Below are 21,492 nucleotides of genomic sequence, written 5' to 3' on the forward strand. Positions count from 1 at the left end.
TTTATTGTGGTTACTGGCTCTTCTCATTTAATATACTAGTTTAATATCATATTAAGTTAACATTCCATGATAAGAAATATATATTATTTAATCCCTTTTCATAAAAATGAAAAAATACATTAAAAAAAAATATATTGCTGGTATTTTTTGTACTAAAAAGTAGAAAGTATAATTTCATGAAATTGGAATTCGTTGTGGCCTTAAGACTGAACTATAATTTCAGTCAGATTACAAAATAAGAAACTATTTTTTTTTTCAAATTTTTAGACAAATTCTTTCAAATGTACATTACAATGTACGTTAAAAAAAATTTGTGTAAGTCACTGAACCATAAAATATAAATAACAACAACTATATTTAAACCAGGGTAAAAGTGTATGGCATGTTTCTTTTCTATGACATAAATCCATCACAGCAGAATTTTATTTTTTTAGTTAGTCACATATATTGCAAATTGTCAGTAAAAGAAGTGTATACATTTAATTAAATACTAACAGTGAGCAAACAAATAAATACAACATATTTATAGCAAATGGTTCAATGAAGAAAATTAGATGAAATTTCAACTCAATTTGCAAGAGTTAAAAATATAACAAATGACAGAAATAAAGAAATGGAAATGATTGTCATTAGAAACAATGGATAATTAGTGTGTAGAACCTCTGTTTACAGTAATTACATCATTACAGGAAGAGTGTGTCTTTGTAGGGAAAAATAGTCCAGCAAAAACTAGTTTAATCAAAAAAAAAATATTTCTCTGTCCAAGGAAAATACTGCAAAACTATATTTGATGTGTTATCACTGAAGTTCTTTAAAGGAAATAATAGTACAATGCACCAGAAAATATGACTGCTTTCAATACAGTGCTCTAAGACTCACTTCAACTTTAATTTCAGGGGTAAAAGAGGGTCTGGATGAAGGGGTTTACATTTCTGTATTCTTTAAAAAAAAATTTGCCTTTTTTCTCTATTCTTTATTAATATTGCCTATCATTTTCTATTCTTAATATTTTAGCACATCATTATTCTGTATTCTTAATTTCCTAGGCCCTTTTCTGTATTCTTTTTTTTTATAGCCCATATTTCTGTTTTCTTTTTTTTTTTTGCCCCATTTTTCTGCAGAACTTCATGTGATGTATTTTTCACTACTCTGTTGATTTTTTTACTGAAACCTAGAAAGCCTAGAAATCAAAATGGTGAGGCCTGGTTTTTTTACAGTACGAAAATAAGCATGGACGAACCATGGATATGAATACTTCACTCTAAGGCCGAGTTAAAGAAAAATACACCTTATTAATAAACTTTATTCCTGGCAAGTTAGAGCATGACATATTGTATAAACTTTTGTCTATTGTCAACCACTTGATGTCTTTTGCTGTTTTTTTATCATTGAGTTGCTTTCTTATTAAAGTATACCCAATTCCTTAATTGTTTAAGTTATCAGAGCCAGGGTCTCATATAATGCATGCAACTAAGACGTTTGGATATATCAATCATGTACTGTAAATTCAGAAATTTTTTGGGTGTTTTTATAATTGACAAAATTGCAATGGGATAGGTTTTGCAAAAATAATATTTCGTGCTAAAAATTTCTAAATTTACAGTAACAAACTTAAATTCTGAAATGCCCCTTATCAGAGAACTTAATATAGATCATTGACAAAGAAGACTGAAAAAAGAAACACCTATGTCAGACTTTGCAACATCAACACAATAAAAAGTTTATGAGAAAAATGTTTTAAAAATTACATTTTCATTGATTGATATTACATCTACATCCAATAACTACACTAAAAAACAACCTTAAACAAGCCTAAATAAGCTGCCTTCTATCAAATAATATTCCCAACAAATATCATTTCCCCTTCACCTGACCACAATACTGTTTCTTGATTATAATGAGACTAGTAATATACTAAGTAGTTTCTGACTGAAAACGAGTCATAACTGTAAATCACAATGGTCGCTCCCCTTGTCCTCCAGCTAGGTCATAAACTACTGCTCCTACTTCTGCTGCCAACTTGTCAGCATTCACCTTCAAAACAAATGTAAACAATGCAATTCAAAATACAGATTTTTTATCAGAGCCGCAAAACATGGCATCAATAGACTGGAAACTTTCATACTGAATGTTTTTTCATTCCTTGCATGAGTTAATCTGGAGAAATGAGCATTCCGAGTTTGTCTACCATTGAAGAGAATTAAAAGTTTTCTTGTAATTTTTTAGCATCCCAACAGGAAACATTTGTCATTACAAACCATAAGAGACTGTTTTGCACTTGTCAATTTGGTCAACAAGTGTAAAATTGAGGTCAGTTCAATTGAAATCCCAGAACTTTGTTATAAAATCTTTAAAGAAGAATACTATATGCAAAGCTTAACTTAATCCCAGATCTTTATTCTTAGAATAATTCTAAACTTAAATTTGTAACAGAACAACTTACTCTGGTATCTGCTTCAGCATATACTCTAACAACATCCTCTGTTCCTGATGGTCTGAAAAGTGTATTTGACAATTTACCATCATTGTGATTCAAATGAGTTGACACACATAATTGTCTAACTTAAGTAAGGGAAGGGAAAGGAGAAATATAGATTCCACCACTGCAACAAGTGTGTTACGATATTTCTCCACTCCAGACAGTTAAATTTTTAAAAAGCGTGAGGTTTGCAGAGCTTTTTAAATAATAATAATTTAACTGTTCAAAGTGCAGAAATATCGTAATACCCGAGTTATAGTGGTCGAATCTGTTTCTCTAATGATTTTTATGCTTCCTTTTTAAAGATTTGCAGAAAGTTGTGTTCTTTATATGTGACGCTATCAATCATGGTCGCCTTTTTTCATGTCACAATAGGAAATTTAGAAGAAACCAGGAAAATTTGATGTCATAATTAAATTTCGACCAATCATTTGCCGAGAACAGATATTTCACTAGTGGGGAGAACAATATTTTCACAATCGGTTGGGAAATGTGAAAATAGTGAAAAATTAGAGAAAAATCTTTTTCAAAATTAAGATTTTATTGATGATGTATCTCTATAAACTGTATATTTTTTAGAAATGGATTAAAAAGTAAATTGAACATATGCAGTTAATTTCTATGCACTGAGATACGTTTGATGAGCTGAAATATATACTAATGAATATATCTGTCAAAGTACTTAATAGATTAATCATAAACTAACAAGATATATTTGATGAGTTACTAAACACATGAACATTTGAATTTTAAGAAAACAAATAAATAAATATTTTTTTTACCTCACAAATGATCGACCCTTTAGATATCCAGACACCAGTTTATCAATAGCCTCCTGTAAACCAGCAGGAGCTGTAGTCTTCCTTTCTGCATCAGTTGTCTGTATCACAGATCTATCTTTTACCTAGAAGGGAAAGACAGAAGGAAAATTTGTACAATGTTGAAATAAATTTCCATCATATCTTGATTCCTATCTCATTATTGTTTACTTGATATTTCATTTTATTTATGAACTTTCAAATCTTCTAATTTTCTTAAAATATCAATTAACTTATCTTATACTGGTTTTTAAAAGAAAAATTATGATATTTTTCGTTAAACCAGTGACTGACAAGGACTGAACATATTATCTTGACAGTGAGTTGTCTGTTTGGTAGATCATTTAAGCTACAACGAAGCTTTTAATTTTCCCTACATTGGTGCTATCTGAATAGATTCTATACTAGAATATGTGAATTTTAGGGAATCTGCCATGGTGCTATATAAAAAAAAGCATGGATAGACACATGCTAACCTTGACTTTGAGTTGTATGTTAGGGAGATTAGTATAATATTGGTTTTACACTAGTTTATCCTTACCTTGACCTTGAGTTGTCTGTTAGGTAGATCAATATAAGCTTGGTTCCATTGTTCTGCATTCCAGCCTTGTGTAGACAGTATAAGTTCTACCAACAACATGTCAGAGATAGCATCCCCTACTGTCTTATTAATGTAAAAGATAATGTATAAAGGTTAACTTCAGAAAAGAGAAAAATCTAAAGTATGGACACATCAAGAAATTTTTACTGGATGATTTATTCCTCTGAGGATGTCATATTTTCATTGAAGTGGGATCACACAGAGCCTTTCAGGGTTTCCAAAATTCTGGAAAATTAAATCTCGCCCTCTTTTTACCAAATTTAACCACATATATGAAAATATCTTGGTTGAGATGAGAGCCTTCATATATATAGAATTTTTTTTAAATAGACAGAGGAAACGAAGAAAATGCTTTTACTTCCACCTATCTGAAATAAATTGTGCATATTGACCCATATCCAAAAGGCTTTGTACTTTCACAATACTTATTGGCTAAAAAGTTTTTTAAATTGTAGTTTAATATCATCTCTTCAATGACCAACTTGTGAAAAGTTTTAGCCCATTGCTGATGAAAACAAGCATTCTGAGAGTATTGCATGGCAATACAAAGTCCCCTAACGGCTAAAAATTCATTATACTGGAACAAAATGCTAACTTGTTCTATAACTTGTCATGGTGTAAACAAAAAGTAAATATCATGTCAATATCTTCAAGCATGACTAAAAACAGTGTGGAAAACTGATTATATGAGTGAATTTTTCAAGTCCAAGGACCATAACTCTGCACAAAATCATTAGACCGAAACAAATATTTGAACTTGATCTGTAACTTGTCATGATAAAACTACATACCAATTATCAATCAATATCTTATAAGCATGATGAAAAAACATTAAATATGAATAATAGTTCTCTAATATTAGATATGATGTAATACAGTGTATATCTATTTTCAAATTATAATCAAATATAATTAATAGTTCCAAATATTTTTTCTTTCATTCGTCATAAACTAATATAGATTTGTAACTTATCTATAAAATGCCAACAACTTTTATCTACACAATGTAATGTATTGAAATATATACATTAATAACAATAGATTATTATCTAATTAAAGGATTTCTCTTCATAATTTTTTTTTATATATATATAGCATTCAGAAAATTAGTTTATACTAAATAACAAACAAACCTGCCAAAAAATTCTTCAAATAATTTAACAAAGAATGTCTTTTAAAAAATGAGTTATCTCCCTTTGTACAGAGAGATGATTTAACATAGTACTCTAACATTAGAAATGGTCCAGAGTTATGGTCCATAACTCTGGACTAAGTCATCAGACCGGAACAAAATTCGAACTTGATCTATAACTTGTCATGATAAAACTATATTAAAATATCAAATCAAAATATCTTCAAGAACGAAGAAACAAGAGGCTCTCAAGAGCCTGAATCGCTCACCTGTTATTTTTTTTGTTTAAATCTTTCATCAATGATTATTTTTGCTTTTTACCCATATGTTCAATTTTAGCCATAGTGTCTATGTTTCTTGACGTACAAGGAAATGAAATACCAAATTTATACTAGATTCATTTGAGAAGATTTTTAAAGTTAAAAAACATAAAACAACTTGTGTAAAATTGTCCTTAAAGGGCAATAACTCCTTAAGGGGTCAATTGACAATTTTGGTCATATTAAACTTTTTTGAAGATCTTACTTTGCTGAACATAATTGCTGTTTACAGTTTATATCTATCTATAATAATATTCAAGATAACAACAAAAAACTGCAAAATTTCCTCAAAACTACCAATTGAGTGGCAGCAACCCAACAATGGGTTGTTCGATTTGTCTGAAAATATCAGGGCTGATAGATTTTGACCAATTGAACAATTTAAACCCATGTCAGATTTGCTCTAAAAGCTTTAGTTTTGGAGATATAAGCCAAAAACTGCATTTGACCCCTATGTTCTATTTTTAGCCATGGCAGCCATGTTTGTCGATGGATGAAAACTTTGGATACAATTTATAAACTAGATATCCTAAGGAACATTTAGATGAAGTTTGAAGGTATTTGGCCCAGTAGTTTCAGAGGAGAAAATTTTTAAAGGTTAGCAAACTTGATGAACAAATTGTGTAAAATTGTCTTTAAAGGGCAATAACTCCTTAAGGGGTCAATTGACAATTTTGGTCATATAAAACTTTTTTGTAAATCTTACTTTGCTGAACATTATTACTGTTTACAGTTTATATCTATCTATAATAATATTCAAGATAATTACAAAAAAATGCAAAATTTCCTTAAAACTACCAATTTAGTGGCAGCAACCCAACAATGAGTTATTCGATTCGTCTGAAAATTTCAGGGCTGATAGATCTTGACCAATTGAACAATTTTACCCCATGTCAGATTTGCTCTAAAAGCTTTAGTTTTGGAGATATAAGCAAAAAACTGCATTTGACCCCTATGTTCTATTTTTAGCCATGGTGGCCATGTTTGTCGATTTGATCAAAACTTCGGATACAATTTATAAACTAGATACCCTAAGGAACATTTAGTTAAAGTTTGAAGGTATTTGGCCCAGTAGTTTCTGAGAAGAAGATTTTTGAAATAGTTTACGACGACAGACGACGGACGACGACGGACGCCAAGTGATGGCATAAGCTCACATGGGGCCCTTTGGGCCCCGGTCAGCTAAAAAGTGTGGAAAGCCGATTTGCCGGACTGACGGATGGACAGACAGACGGACGGAGTGCAAACCTAAAGTCCCCTTCCACTTCGTCGGTAGGGGACTAATAATTTTTATAGTATGAAGCAAGTGCAGTGTTATTCAAAATACCCTTACAGTCCAATTCCAGGGATTAAATTTGTCTTAAGAATGTTGGCAGAAAGTCAATAGCAGGAGCAATATTTTATGTAAAATATAAAATGAAGATTAAATTGTGCATATAGCATTATAAGATATAACCTTTAACTGGAAAAAATGTAAACTGTTCTCCTCTTTAGCAATACAATGAATTTAAAGTATATTCTGTCTATAATCTTACCTGATTAATGAGATCTATGACAGTTAACAGGCAGGAAGCTGACTTTCTTTGTGCTTCTGTCTTACTGAAAAAACAAAGCAAAATATCAATACTCGACAAAATTTCTTAAGTTTGTTTAAATCTGAACTATAGGTTATTATTACTGTATCAACATCTTATTATTAAATGAAAACTGGTACTCAATGTTGAAAGTTGAATTTAAGCAATGAATCTATTGTACACTATCAAAATTTTGGATCTTTTTCCAAGGGACTGTGTCTCCAAGAAGATAGATTTGATGAATAAGAAAACTGAAACTTTTACATTTAATTGTAAATTTATAAGTATAAGTTTACTTTTTGAAAATCTTTTAACAAAGGCTAGGCTGCTTAAAGTCAAACTAGCGTCAAGTCAGGAATCTTTGTTTTTTTTGTCTGTTCATGTTTTTTTTTCACTTAAAAATTTGATGTCAGATATTTGTGTATCTCTGTTGAATTTATTCATATTTTGTAAAGATTAATGATAATTATATCTGGTCATCTGTTGTAGGTGCATGGTCATTATAGACAATGTATGGTGACATAAAAACATCTATTTGTGTGAACTAATTTTTCTGTTGCAGTCTTATTGATATACTATAAATTAACTTATATTTTCCAGCAATTTATTTTTGTGTCTAAAAAATATTGTGAATATCAAAAGTCAAGAACATGCCAAACTTGGATATTTTCCTTTCTGAAAACAAGTTAAGTAAGAAAATAGCAAATATCTATATCTACAGGGAATCTGCTGAAAAGTGCTCAACACAAAAAACTGTCGCTCACCTTGGTCTATGTGCATATTAAGCAAAGGACACAGATGAATTCATGACAAAATTGTGTTTTGGTGATGGTGATGTGTTTGTAGATCTTACTTTACTGAACATTCTTGCTGCTTACAATTATCTCTATCTATAATGAACTTGGCCCAGTAGTTACAGTGGAAAATATTTTGTAAAAATTTACAAAAATTTACAAAATTTATGAAAATTGTAAAGAATTGACTATAAAGGGCAATAACTCCTTAAGGGGTCAATTGACAATTTTGGTCATGTTGACTTATTTGTAGATCTTACTTTGCTGTACATTATTGCTGTTTACAGTTTATCTCTATCTATAATAATATTCAAGATAATAACCAAAAGCTGCAAAATTTTCTTAAAATTACCAATTCAGGGGCAGCAACCCAACAACGTGTTGCCTGATTGGTTTGAAAATTTCAGGGCAGATAGATCTTGACCTTATGAACAATTTTATCCCGTCAGATTTGCTCAAAATGCTTTGGTTTCAGAGATACAAATGTATGAGACAAAAACTGCATTTTACCCTGTGTACAATTTTTAGCCATGTCAGCCATCTTGGTTCGCGGGCGGGGTAATTTTTAGCCATGTCGGCCATCTTGGTTCGCGGGCAGGGTCATCAGACACATTTTTTCAACTAGATACCCTAATGATGATTGTGGACAAGTTTGGTTAAATTTGTCTGAGTAGTTTCAGAGGAGAAGATTTTTGTAAAAGATTACAAAAATTTACGAAAAATGGTTGTAAATTGACTATAAAGGGCAATTACTCCTTAAGGGGTCAACTGACCATTTTGGTCATGTTGACTTATTTGTAGATCTTACTTTGCTGAACATTATTGCTGTTTACAATTTATCTCTATCTATAATAATATTCAAGATAATAACCAAAAACGGCAAAATTTCCTTAAAATAACCAATTCAGGGGCAGCAACCCCACAACGGGTTGTCCAATTCATCTGAAAATTTCAGGGCAGATAGATCTTGACCTGATTAACAATTTTACCCCCCATGTCAGATTTGCTCTAAAAGCTTTGGTTTTAGAGATATAAGCCAAAATCTACATTTTACCCCTATGTTCTATTTTTAGCCATGGCGCCCATCTTGGTTGGTTGGCCGGGTCACCGGACACATTTTTTAAATTAGATCCCCTAATGATGATTGTGGCCAAGTTTGGTTTAATTTGGCCAAGTAGTTTCAGAGGAGAAGATTTTTGTAAAAGTTAACGACGACGGACGACGACGACAACGACGGACGCCAAGTGATGAGAAAAGCTCACTTGGCCCTTTGGGCCAGGTGAGCTAAAAAGTATCCCCTAAAACAAGTTGGCTTGCAGTACATAAAAAATTTCCGTTTTAATTGTAAGATAATTAAATATATCATTAAACGTTATCAAATAGAAAAACTTTTCTGTATCCAATGAATGATTTTTACCAGTTCTCAAACAAAGGACTTTTTCATCCTAGCAGCCCATTAAACAAAGTGAATTTGTCTGGAATTTGAACCAGTTCTTACCTAGTATCTTTGGTAGCATTACTGATTGTCTGTGTAGCTTTATCACTGAACAGCACCTGTAAAGAAAAAAATTGTACCTTGGTTTTCATTTGTATTAAAAAATAAAGTATAAAAAAAATAATGGTTCACTTTATGACGTCCTTGTTATACAATAAAACAACAGGTTAACAAGGAACAAGATGTAGGTCAGCATCCATAATAAGCCTTAAAGTGAGGTACTCAAATATAAATATAATTTGTAAAAAAAAAATAAGTTGTTAAATGTTTACAAAGTTTGGAATTTCCAGAGAACTTATTGTTAAATGGGGATTTTTTTATCTCGGGAAGCCGCATTACAATGGGCTTTATTGGGTATGCAAAATTGTGAAAAAAATGAATCATACTCAGTAACCCAAAAATTAAACCACACATTGTCCTTTTTTGAGCAAATATTAATTTTTTTTTAATACATGTAACTGTAATGATGGCTTATTCGAATGTAGGATCTTTCGTTCTATTTGAAGACTGATTAATAACAAACTTTTCAGTTGAAATTTAATATGCTGTTTGCTGGAAGCTTCAAAACTACACTAACCATAAACTTTTTTGCCTAAACATTACAGATGCAAATCTAAAAAAATTGTCATAGCAATGTCTCTGTGAGCCTGTTTTACTTATTGAAGTGCAAATATGTATTGCACATTAAATTTCTATACATAATTTTGACAGAAAAAGATAATCTGCCTTGGACTGATCCAAATGATAAAACCATTACATATATGTGGTATACTATAAGTCTTAAACTACAACAGTGTGACTTTTGTTGAACATGTAAGAATATGTTTTCTTGTGTTTAATGCAATATTTCCTAAACAAACTCCAGAGCAAAATTTTAAGACACTGAATTTAAAAATTACATTTTTAAAAGAAATTAAAAAGTACAACCCAATTGTCTTTCAATATATTTTGATGTAACAACTAACTACTTACGGTGCCATGGCCATTTGCTTCAAAATAAACACCAATATCAAACTCTAAAGCTCTGTGGTGTAGATGTTTAACCCCTGTAGGTACACATGCCACTGGGACTTGCTACAAAGTATATAAACCTAATGATTTTACAACATTTATCTACAATAGGAGATGATGCAGATGTCTTTTACCATCAGCCATCAAATTCTTTTTTTTTTCAAACAATATTAGCATCATATAAAATCTTTATCATAAAACCCCAGTTTTTTATGCTACTATTAGCATGAAATTGATATTATCTATTCAATTTCTGTGTAATTTATTCACAACTTTTATACACTCGGGACAATTTAGATCTTAACATATTGTTTAAATACTGTAAATTCAGAAATTATTGCATGCATTTATTATTGCCATTTTTGAAGAATGGACGAAAATGCAAGATTTATATTTGCCATTTCAGGAAAAGCTACCTACAGACATTTGTATCATATATCATAATGCAACTTCTTATTATTGCGATACGCACCCAGTCGCATTATTTGCATTAATAAAAACCACGGAATAATTTCTGAATTTTTACTATTGAGTGCATTTATTATTGTGATTGTTGAACAAACTAAGAGTTTAATTATTGCAATTTCAGTAAATGCTGCTTTTAAAAAATGCTATCAAAATTCAAAATGTGTGAGTTTTTATTTTTGTGACACCTATCTCATTGCAGTTTTCGCAATAATTTAAACATTGCAAATATTTCTGAATTTCCAGTACCTGTCTATTGTTGAAGACTGTATGTTGCCCTCTAGATGTATTTTGTCATATTTGTTTGTGCATCAAAATTGTGTTTAATGAAAGTAAGAACTTACTAGCTTATTTGTTATATAATCTGTAGAGCTACCATTAGCATAAGCTGTCTGTACTAAGCCTAAGTTTAACTTCAATCCTGATTCACTCATCAGATTCTTTAAATATCCTGCAACCTAGAAAACACAATATATTACAGGGGCGGATCCAGGATTTTAGATTAGGGGGGCGCAATTTAAAATTTTTTTGAGGTAAAATTATAGAAATATTTTTTATTAAGCTGAGGACAACCCATGCTTTGCAAATTTTAGAGGGGGGGCACACACCCGCCACGCCCCAGCCTGAATCCGCCCCTGTATTATAATTGTGATTGTCAAAGCTAAATACTTAAATATAAGTCCTATTTCACTTGTCAGTTTATTTGTTAATCTACAAACTTAAAATACATTAAAATTTATAATACTTCCATGTGCCTTTCCAAAGTCAGGAACCTTGTCAGTAGATGTGGTATGTCTATAGTCTATACATTGGTAAAAGATTGAATAAACTTTTTATGACTACATTTTAAATAAAATATTGCAATCGTTGCCTTGACATTAATTTTGCATCTATAAAAATGAGATTTTAATAAAAAGATAATGTGTGTAATAAGGGTTATAATAAAAATCTTGTTAATTATCAGGATTTATATAAATTTCCATGCATGGACCAATAAAATTCAATAGAGCCTACTGTCTTTTCATAAAAATAAAAATTATGCACAAATTAAAGTCACTACTGTAAATTCAGAAATTATTGCGTGCATTTATTTTTGCGATTTTATCATTTTAGACTTAAATGCGATTTTAATTTTTACGATTTTAAGAAAAATCCTGTTTAGTTCATATAAAATATTTCAAAATGCGAGTTTAAATTAATGCGTTTACAACTCTGTCGCATTTGTCGCATTAATAAAAACCTCGCAATAATTTCTGAATTTACAGTATTTTAAATCAAAATTATTTAAAAAAAACCAAGATGGAAACCCTTGACAAAGAGAGCAACTTCCTAATACATGTATACGTACAAGTGTAGCAATCTTGTCACCATCAAGTAAATGGAATGTGTTATCTGAAATAAAAAAAAAAATACTGTAAATTATTGTGTGGTCTCTATTAACTTACATTTAATCAGTGTTCTCCTTATACATCATATGTAAAACATATATAACATTCTGGTAAACTGGAAATTTTGAAACAGCCCGGGAAAATATGGCATCACATGCATAACCAAATCTATAAGAATGTCATTTCAGATAACCTCACTTAAGCAAAATATAGCATCAGATTACCGTGATACTAAAAGGCCATGGCGAAAACACAGTAAAATAATGACCTTTACATTTAAAATAATGTCATGCTTAAATGGAAATGTTTCTTTCTTCCTTAAATGAGAAAGAAGGAATAAGTGGTGAATATATATGAAACAACAATCTCTATTAAGGAAAACCCATCAAAAACTCAAAAGGATGGATGGGGTAGAATGTTTCTTCAAGTAATACAAAAATAATGGAAGGTGAACAACCTGAATAGGTTTGCAAAAATAATATTGTTAAAAAGTTTTACCTACAGTGTATCTTTTGAAAATTTTGCTAAAGAAATGACAGAGTTCCAAAGACTGAAATGAGAAAAAAAGTCCACAAATAATTCAATAATAGCAAGTGCACAACTTCAACATGTGTGCAATCTTTCTTTTAAGTTTCAAGGAGTTAGGTTGAAGAGGCACCAAACCAGACACTCTCATACCCTAGTCTCCTCCCACCCTGTCTGACAACAGATGACTATAAGCCAATTTTCCATTTCCTGAGACCCAGCCAAAATTTATTTAATTAAAAAAGCAGAGCTTTTATTGCTGTCCTTCATTTTGACATTTGTTGGAAGTTCTTAGAAAACGAGCTGAATAAGTATCAAATCAAAGTAAATTTTAAAAGCTGTAAGTCACTGGTATAATTCTGGATTTTATAATCGGTATTTTTTTTTGAATTTAGTCTACACTACTACAAAGGTTTGCTTAAGTTCTGAGGCTCTTTTAGTAACAAGGTAACCTTATTTCCATCAACCTTGATTTCAATTTAATGTCATCATATTAAATCTTTACCTTTATCTCCATAATAATAAACAATTCTATCAGCATCTCCATCATATGATAAACATCTGGTTCCTGGTTTCATGTCTATGCCTGAAACCGATCAAATCATTGACTCTATTAACAATTTTTTTCATAAATTGGTTGCAGAAATTGTTGATTACATAATTCTACAGCTAAATATAACAATTTGCTCTATTCTATAAATACTGATTATAAATGTTGCTCTGATCATTGATAGATACACTCTTCGCTTATTTTTAAAATTGAAGGCATGGAAAATTATTAATTCTGATGCTTCAATCAGTCAGCTTGTACGACAGAAACTAAATCAATAATTATAATAGTTTGTTTGAGGTAAAAATATTTATTATTCAATAAATTAATAGCTGAAGGTTTAACTTAATACCTGCAGGTGGTTTCTGTTGGACTTTCACATAATCTGCACCACACTAAAATATGAAACAGAAATCTTCATATTAAGACTAGAACACTTCTTGTTATCTTTATTTACCAAATATAGTAACAAAGTCATATTTCGTAGATTTTTTTTTAACAAAAACTGTTGAAGAGCAAGGTTTGTGATTATTATATCTGACCTAGATGTCTTTTGATTATTTGTGTTGACTAATGCTGTTACATTTTGTTTTAATTACCAGGCTTAACAAGAGGCTCTCAAGAGCCTGAATCGCTCACCTGTATTTCAGAGGAGAAGATTTTTAAATGTTAGCAAACTTGATGAACAAATTGTGTAAAATTGTCTTTAAAGGGCAATAACTCCTTATAGGGTCAATTGACAATTTTGGTCATAATAACTTTTTTGTCGATCTTACTTTGCTGAACATTATTGCTGCTTACAGTTTATATATATCTATAATAATATTCAAAAATAATAACAAAAAACTGCAAAATTTTGTTAAAACTACCAATTCGGTGGCAGCAACCCAACAATGGGTGTTCGATTCGTCTGATAATTTCAGGGCCGATAGATCTTGACCAATTAAACAATTTTACCCAGTGTCACATTTGCTCTAAAAGCTTTAGTTTTTGAGATATAAGCCAAAAACTGCATTTGACCCTTATGTTCTATTTTTAGCTATGGCAGCCATGTTTGTCGATGGATACAAACTTCGGATACAAATTATAATGAAGATACCCTAAGGAACATTTAGTTAAAGTTTGAAGGTAATTGACCCAGTAGTTTCAGAGGAGAAGATTTTTAAATGTTGGCAAACTTGATGAACAAATTGTGTAAAATTGTCTTTAAAGGGCAATAACTCCTTAAAGGGTCAATTGACAATTTTGGTCATAATGACTTTTTTGTAGATCTTACTTTGCTGAACATTATTGCTGCTTCCAGTTTATATATATCTATAATAATATTCAAAATAATAACAAAAAACTGCAAAATTTTGTTAAAACTACCAATTCGGTGGCAGCAACCCAACAATGGGTTGTTCGATTCGTCTGATAATTTCAGGGCCGATAGATCTTGACCAATTAAACAATTTTACCCAGTGTCACATTTGCTCTAAAAGCTTTAGTTTTTGAGATATAAGCCAAAAACTGCATTTGACTCTTATGTTCTATTTTTAGCCATGGCAGCCATGTTTGTCGATGGATACAAACTTCGGATAAAAATTATAAACAAGATACTCTAAGGAACATTTAGTTAAAGTTTGAAGGTAATTGGCCCAGTAGTTTCAGAGGAGAAGATTTTTGAATGTAAGCAAACTTGATGAAGAAATTGTGTAAAATTGTCTTTAAAGGGCAATAACTCCTTAAGAGGTCAATTGACAATTATGGTCATATTAACTTTTTTGTAGATCTTACTTTGCTGAACATTATTGCTGCTTCCAGTTTATATATATCTATAATAATATTCAAAATAATAACAAAAAACTGCAAAATTGTGTTAAAACTACCAATTCGGTGGCAGCAACCCAACAATGAGTTGTTCGATTCGTCTGAAAATTTCAGAGCTGATAGATCTTGACCAATTGAACTAGTCTACCCCATGTCAGATTTGCTCTAAAAGCTTTAGTTTTTGAGATATAAGCCAAAACCTGCATTTGACCCCTATGTTCTATTTTTAGCCATGGCGGCCATGTTTGTCAATGGATCAAAACTTCGGATACAATTTATAAACAAGATACCCTAAGGAACATTTATTTAAAGTTTGAAGGTATTTGGCAAAGTAGTTTCAGAGGAGAAGATTTTTTAAATAGTTTACGACGACGACAGAAGACGGACGACGACGGACGCCAAGTGATGGCATAAGCTCACATAGGGCCCTTTGGTCCCCGGTGAGCTAAAAACTAGAAAAATAAGGAGATGTGGTATGAAGCCCATTTAAAACCAATAGACCACTTTAGAGTTTGTTGCATTTCCGTCAAAAACTCGGGTTTTAGTGAACATCATTCGTGCGTTTTGGGGTATCATTACTTCCTTCCCATGTTGAGAGAACGGCTGAAAAATTATGATGCTATATTGCACAAATTATTCTGCAAATTAAATTTCATAATTGATAATCAGTACTGGTGTCATTAGAGAATTGTGGTTAAGTACCTACGGAACAAATATTATTTCTAGTTTATCCTACATAATGACCATCACGAAGATACTTGATGAACTTTAATAGTGCAGGGATACAGGCGATCCCTCTATCTGGTGAATGACGTCATAAAGGTGCGCAAAATTGACAAACTTTTCCATTGAAGGACATGAATTGAAACTGGTCTATAGCATGTTATCATTGATAAGCTCCTTAAGAGCTAAACAAAAACTTTTTTTTGTACTTTCAAGGGACAGATCATTTGAAGCTAAAATGAGATCCAGATCAGACTTGATGTCAAGAAAATTATACCCTTCTTGTAATACAACATTGATGAAAAATTCTACGTTAAGTGGGTACAAAATAAAATTCAAAGTGTTGTCAACCAAGTGGTGACTGGTCAGCAGATCTAAAAATAGCTCAAATGGTGCTATTTAACATTAAGTTCTCAGTGTTCCAGCTTGATCGTTTTCACAGGGCGGTACGCCCGCCCTTTCCCGAGTGCCGCCCTGTGCCCTTTTTCTGACACCCTGTGCCCTTTTTAAGACACCCTGCCCTTTTCTGCAAGTCCATGCCTTTATTGTCATAATATTTTGATATATTATTTCGTCACATTTTATAAAACTTTTCATTAAAATCTTTTGACAATTTCAATTATAAAGATAAAACTTTTTTCAAAACAATCAAAAATATTTTCACGATTCAAACATGTGCTTTCTTTATCATGAATCTGCATGCGTGAACGTATCTTTACAAATTTAATAGACACTTAAATGTAAAATGCGAAATCGTTTAGTATCAAATTAACCAGAGAGACAAATATATTTTTTACTGAGCAACTGAAATTTAAAAAATGATAATTTCTTGCCTTTACATTAAACACAAACCAATCCGTAGATGAATCCGGATTCATTCTAAATTTATTATCCTCTTGTCACTTCCATTTTTCATTTCGTTTAAAAATCGAAAGTAAACGTGATCTTTTCTTGATAAAGGACTAGGGCTATAAGGGCCATTTTTGGCCCCACCCCCAAATTTCATTTAATTTGCCATGTTGTAACTCTATACCATAGACCTTCTGAAAATGATTGCATTTTGGCTCTATCTCGTATATTTTGTTGCCTAGCAACCATCATAATGGCGGAGTTAAAAATGCTTAATATACAGCTTAAATCTATCTATATTTGAAATTAAATCTTTTTAGCATGAAGTAAACTTTACACTTATACACTGTTTTAATATAACATAATGAAATGCACATTTCTTGCAAAATTCACTGTTGTTTCCCCCTAGCAACAAATCTTTGTCCATAGCAACGGCAATTGGTTTTCTATTTTACAAGACTTAATTTTAGATATGTTGCAACAAAAAGACAATTCAAGATGCAAATTGTAAAAAATAACAAACTCAAAGCATATGTAAAGGGGAAAAAGCAATATTGAAACATTAACAAACAAAACTACACACAACCAACAGTTATTCTTCAAGAGAACTTGGTAAGGAAATGCACTTAATTAAAGAGTCCATCTGTGGAGTTAAAAAAAATCTATCTTTGCGTTTACATGTACGGTGAAATTGCTGGTTATTACATTTTTTTTTCAGGAATTAATGCTTGTGCACCTTATATATTCTTATAATTATACTGGGTATTGCTGATATACAGATTGTGCATCTAGTGCTAGGTGGGTGTCTCACTTATCAGCGACAAGAAGAATAATATAACGACAAGAAGACTTATTTAGCGTTAAGAAATCTTATTAATACGAATAAGAATTACATTGATTTCCCAGTGAAATAAAAACCGATAATTTCACATGTGAAATAAAAGTGAAATAAACGTGGTTATTTCACTCCTCTGACGTCATACAACAAAAGGCGTTGTCAAGTCGTCGATTACGCCCAATCAAAACAAATTGTGAATGCGTTGAAAAAGATATTTTCTACTTTAATTTTATAAAAAAAGCATCTGTCAATGTAATAAAAAGAATAACTAATCAAAGAATTTAAATGTCGAAAAATATTCAACTCGTGACCGAACAACTCTGATAATTAACTTATGCGCTACGCACATTTGTGAATTAATGTTTTGTTCGGTCACTCGTAGAAAATATATCTCTTTTTGAATTCTTCGATTAGTTATTCTATAAATATTGATTATCTAAAATAAATATATAAAATATAGAAACATGCATAAAAGGGTGTTTTTAAATATCAGTGTGTTTTCATTATAGTGTGCATGTCTCGGTGGGGGTGGGGTCGGGGGGACTTCTATATACAAGGTGATAGGACGTGCCACTGTAATAGGCCAGCTTTTCAAACTTGAAAATATATTAATAGTTCGGGAAAACTATCAGAAATATATGATATGATCAATAAGGTTCCCATAACTTTTTCGTCTATCATCTTTCTTGGTGTTCCCGGCTGTGTCTTTATCAACAAATTTTTTTCTCTTTTGACACTTTGGTATTCTACTCTTACATTACACACCACATGAAACCAAAACAATATGGGAAAAGGTTACTTTTTTACCTATATGAAAAGGTATATATCTTTAAAATCTAAATTATATGAAAATGCTGAGCACAGCGACACCCCCTATCAATTAAGTATTGAAAAAGCCCCCCCCCCCCCCCTTATCAATTAAGTATTTTTTTTAGTATATTTTTTATTTATTTCAGAGTCAAGATAACCATATATATAGCATTTCAAAACTGTAACGTGCTACTAAGTAAAACAAAATTTTAAACCTTTCAAACAAACATATAATCAGCTGTAATTAATTGACTTTTTCTATTAATTTATTGTTTTGATATTATATAAAATGTCTTGTCGCTAATAAATGAGACCAATCGCTGTGGCGGAGAAGGCATTATTGTTGGTATCCGGTTCTGTCTTTCCCACATTTGTACGGTATACATTCGAACCCCACGGGTTCGTTCACACCATATACATTCGAACTCCATTTTTATTTAAATGCAGTTTATTATATGTTCATTTGTATTTTCAGATGCATATATCAAAATATTTATATTTTCACGAACAAAAATTGTTAATTGTTGGATGAAATTAATTTTAGTTGATTAGGTGATTAATTTTTGAATGTTAATTTTCTATGATTACTATAAATTGTATTTGCAAACCTTATTTGGTATTATTGTAATATATTTGAAATCATGATAGCTGTTATAACTAGTGGTGTAAAGAGAAATACAAGCAGTTATCTTGGTAGGTGTAAGAAAAAAGAAAATTTTCAATTGAAAACATGAAAGTTAATTGCTTTTAACAGCTGGACTCCTTATTCTCGTGTATTTAGACAAGTATGATATACTACAACGCCAAAAGTGGTAGAGGGTCTGTATGTTGGGTCCTTCATATCTGTATTCTTAAAATTTTTCTCTATTCTTTATATATATATTATTTGTTTTATTGTGGTTGTTGTCACTGTGACTAGTATGATCTTTGCTTGGTATCTTCCACCTTCACAAATCTTAGAGACGTATGACCTGGTCTTTGATTATCATTACAATATTCATTATTCATTACGTCAAAATAGTTCAAAAAACAAAACCTGTTTACATTTTTAAAATTTCACTTTATTTTTAAACATGATTAAAGAATTATTGAAAACATAATGTTTAAAAGGGTAACCGTTGCAGACGTCTAGGATGCTAACAGATTACAGGCACTTGTTTCTAACCATGGGAAGAATGACTATCCATATATATGGATATATCTAAAACTTCGCAATCCTTTTTACCACTAAACACAGATCAAGTCAGAATTTAGGTGGTGTCACTTTCACTGTTCTGGAGTAATGTTCCTTTACAAGTTCAAAAAACCAGGATTTTGCGGTTTCTGTTCTCTTACTTTACTTTGCCACAAACAAATGTTATGAAACTTGTACTCAATGCTTATTACCCAGAAAGACACATCAAATTAGAATAAGGGTGGTATCATTTTCAAAATAAATCTCATGTTTCTCACCAAGTATGTAAATTTAAGCAAAAAATCTTTTAAATTCGGTATACTTTGTCCCCCCCCTCCTTTTTTCCCACATAAATTATAAATCCGACCCTAATACCAGAGAAGATTGCCCCATTCAAACACCAGATTTTGAATTGAGATTAGCAGAAAAATAAGAAATGTACAGATTGTGTTATATTGCATGTCTATCTCAAATTTCATATTTCAAGAAAAAACTTTTCCTCAAAGTTATCGTTTACTCCCTTACAATATGTAGGTCATTGCTTTCGTTTTTTTTAAAGTTAAACTAGGTACACTTACGAAAAAAATATAAAAAGTAAATGTTACTGATTCATAAGCAAAAAAGTAAAATTCCTATGGACATAAGAATGTATAAATTAAACTTTGTCAGATAAACAGGTCTAATTTTGACGGCAAATTTCAGCTTTTTATTGCTCCGCTTGGCTATGAAAAATATATAATAAACTATCGCACCAACCTTGCACCAAAAAGATTTTTTATCTGAAGTTTGATATGTATGAACTTGTCAAAATGTTAAAATTTCTAATTGGTGCAAGCATGGTGCGGTGGTCAAAATTTAGAAAAACCATCCCAATTTCTATATTTTTGCTTATTTTCCCGTTTATGATGTCATTTGCACATACCATTGTGACATCATTGAACCTTGTTTTGTTAGATAAAAACAGTTTTGTTTAATCATAGACTCATATTCTAATAATTTATGGAGAAAAATCTGCTCTGTTTGAATTTTTATAATTTTGTAAATCTGGGGCCATTTTAGGCCCTTATAGCCCCTACTCCTTTAAAATAGACAATCTTTTTAATCATTCCAACAGGGCTCACACTACTTCAGAATCATAGGGAGAAGTGACTTCTCTTTTTGAAATTGAGAAGGAGAAGTGGTGAGATTTGAAAGAGAAGTGCTTGTTTGCTCGCGGCACTACAATGTTTGGTTTTTACTATAATACATTAAGGGTCACATGTTTCTTATTTTTTTTTTATATTGTTCAATTTGTACCTGGGTATACAATTAAAGTAACTGTTCAAATTTAAAGTTGTTTAATTTGATCATATCTAGTTCATCAATCATATGAGTCCTCTTGTCAGAAAAAAACAATTAAATATCTGGCAATAATAAAAAAGATTTTTTTTTATATCAAAAAGGAAAAGATAGTTGTTATATCAATTAAAATTCAATTAAAAACCTACTCTGTTATCATGTTCATGAAACTAAGTATTTCTCAATAAAAAGATATATAAATTTAACAGTTAAGCTTGGACATAAAATAGTTATATTAGTGTAATAGTCCCAGAGTTGAGCAACTGTAACTTATAAATTGAAACAATGCATATACATGGAAATATTTACATTAATCAAGAAGATCTAACCAAAAGTATGTTAATGCATGTGGAATGCGTAATTTTTCCTTTTGGGATCAATTTTTGTCTGTCAGCAGTGCCATTCATGCATCTGTAGTAATTATTGTAAGAATCCAGATTTCGGTCATTGCCTGTCCGTTTCCGATGAAATCCCGACTCCGATCCGTAGTTGTACAATAATATACCCAATAATTTAAATGGCGGACAAAGAAAAATTTACAAAAATAAACAATGTTTGACACGCTATTTGGAAAGGAATATTACGTTTTTAGTGCAATACATGGATAACAAATTTACTTTAAGCAAATTTCATCAAGTTCTAATGAAGTAACAACTTTTTTTGCCGAAAGTTAGAATGATTTGATGTACGCTCTCCGAGTAACAAGTACCGGAAGTGATAAACAATTGTTTTTATGAAATATCATGCCACCAACTTTAAAATCAATGCTTTAACCTCTTTTCTGAAGAAAATAAATCGT

At 31.0% G+C, this 21,492-nt stretch overlaps 1 protein-coding gene across 1 annotated transcript in view; it reads right to left on the reverse strand.

Moving 5' to 3' along the window:
* Nucleotides 1–21,492, reverse strand: part of LOC127733248 (phosphoacetylglucosamine mutase-like) — a 46,156-nt gene continuing 24,664 nt past the window's right edge. Inside the window, exons 8-18 of the mRNA XM_052242574.1 lie at nt 13,505–13,547; nt 13,108–13,188; nt 12,038–12,081; nt 11,034–11,147; nt 10,186–10,287; nt 9,217–9,272; nt 6,886–6,949; nt 3,839–3,961; nt 3,262–3,383; nt 2,444–2,495; nt 1–2,034 (exon numbers count right to left, since the gene is read on the reverse strand). Of these exons, the coding sequence (XP_052098534.1) occupies nt 1,954–2,034; nt 2,444–2,495; nt 3,262–3,383; nt 3,839–3,961; nt 6,886–6,949; nt 9,217–9,272; nt 10,186–10,287; nt 11,034–11,147; nt 12,038–12,081; nt 13,108–13,188; nt 13,505–13,547 (882 nt within the window). The 3' untranslated portion in view covers nt 1–1,953. The remainder of the gene's footprint in view (nt 2,035–2,443; nt 2,496–3,261; nt 3,384–3,838; nt 3,962–6,885; nt 6,950–9,216; nt 9,273–10,185; nt 10,288–11,033; nt 11,148–12,037; nt 12,082–13,107; nt 13,189–13,504; nt 13,548–21,492) is intronic.

The sequence above is a fragment of the Mytilus californianus genome, unplaced genomic scaffold (genome assembly GCF_021869535.1).
Source record: "Mytilus californianus isolate M0D057914Y unplaced genomic scaffold, xbMytCali1.0.p SCAF_3, whole genome shotgun sequence".
Classification (NCBI taxonomy): domain Eukaryota; kingdom Metazoa; phylum Mollusca; class Bivalvia; order Mytilida; family Mytilidae; genus Mytilus; species Mytilus californianus.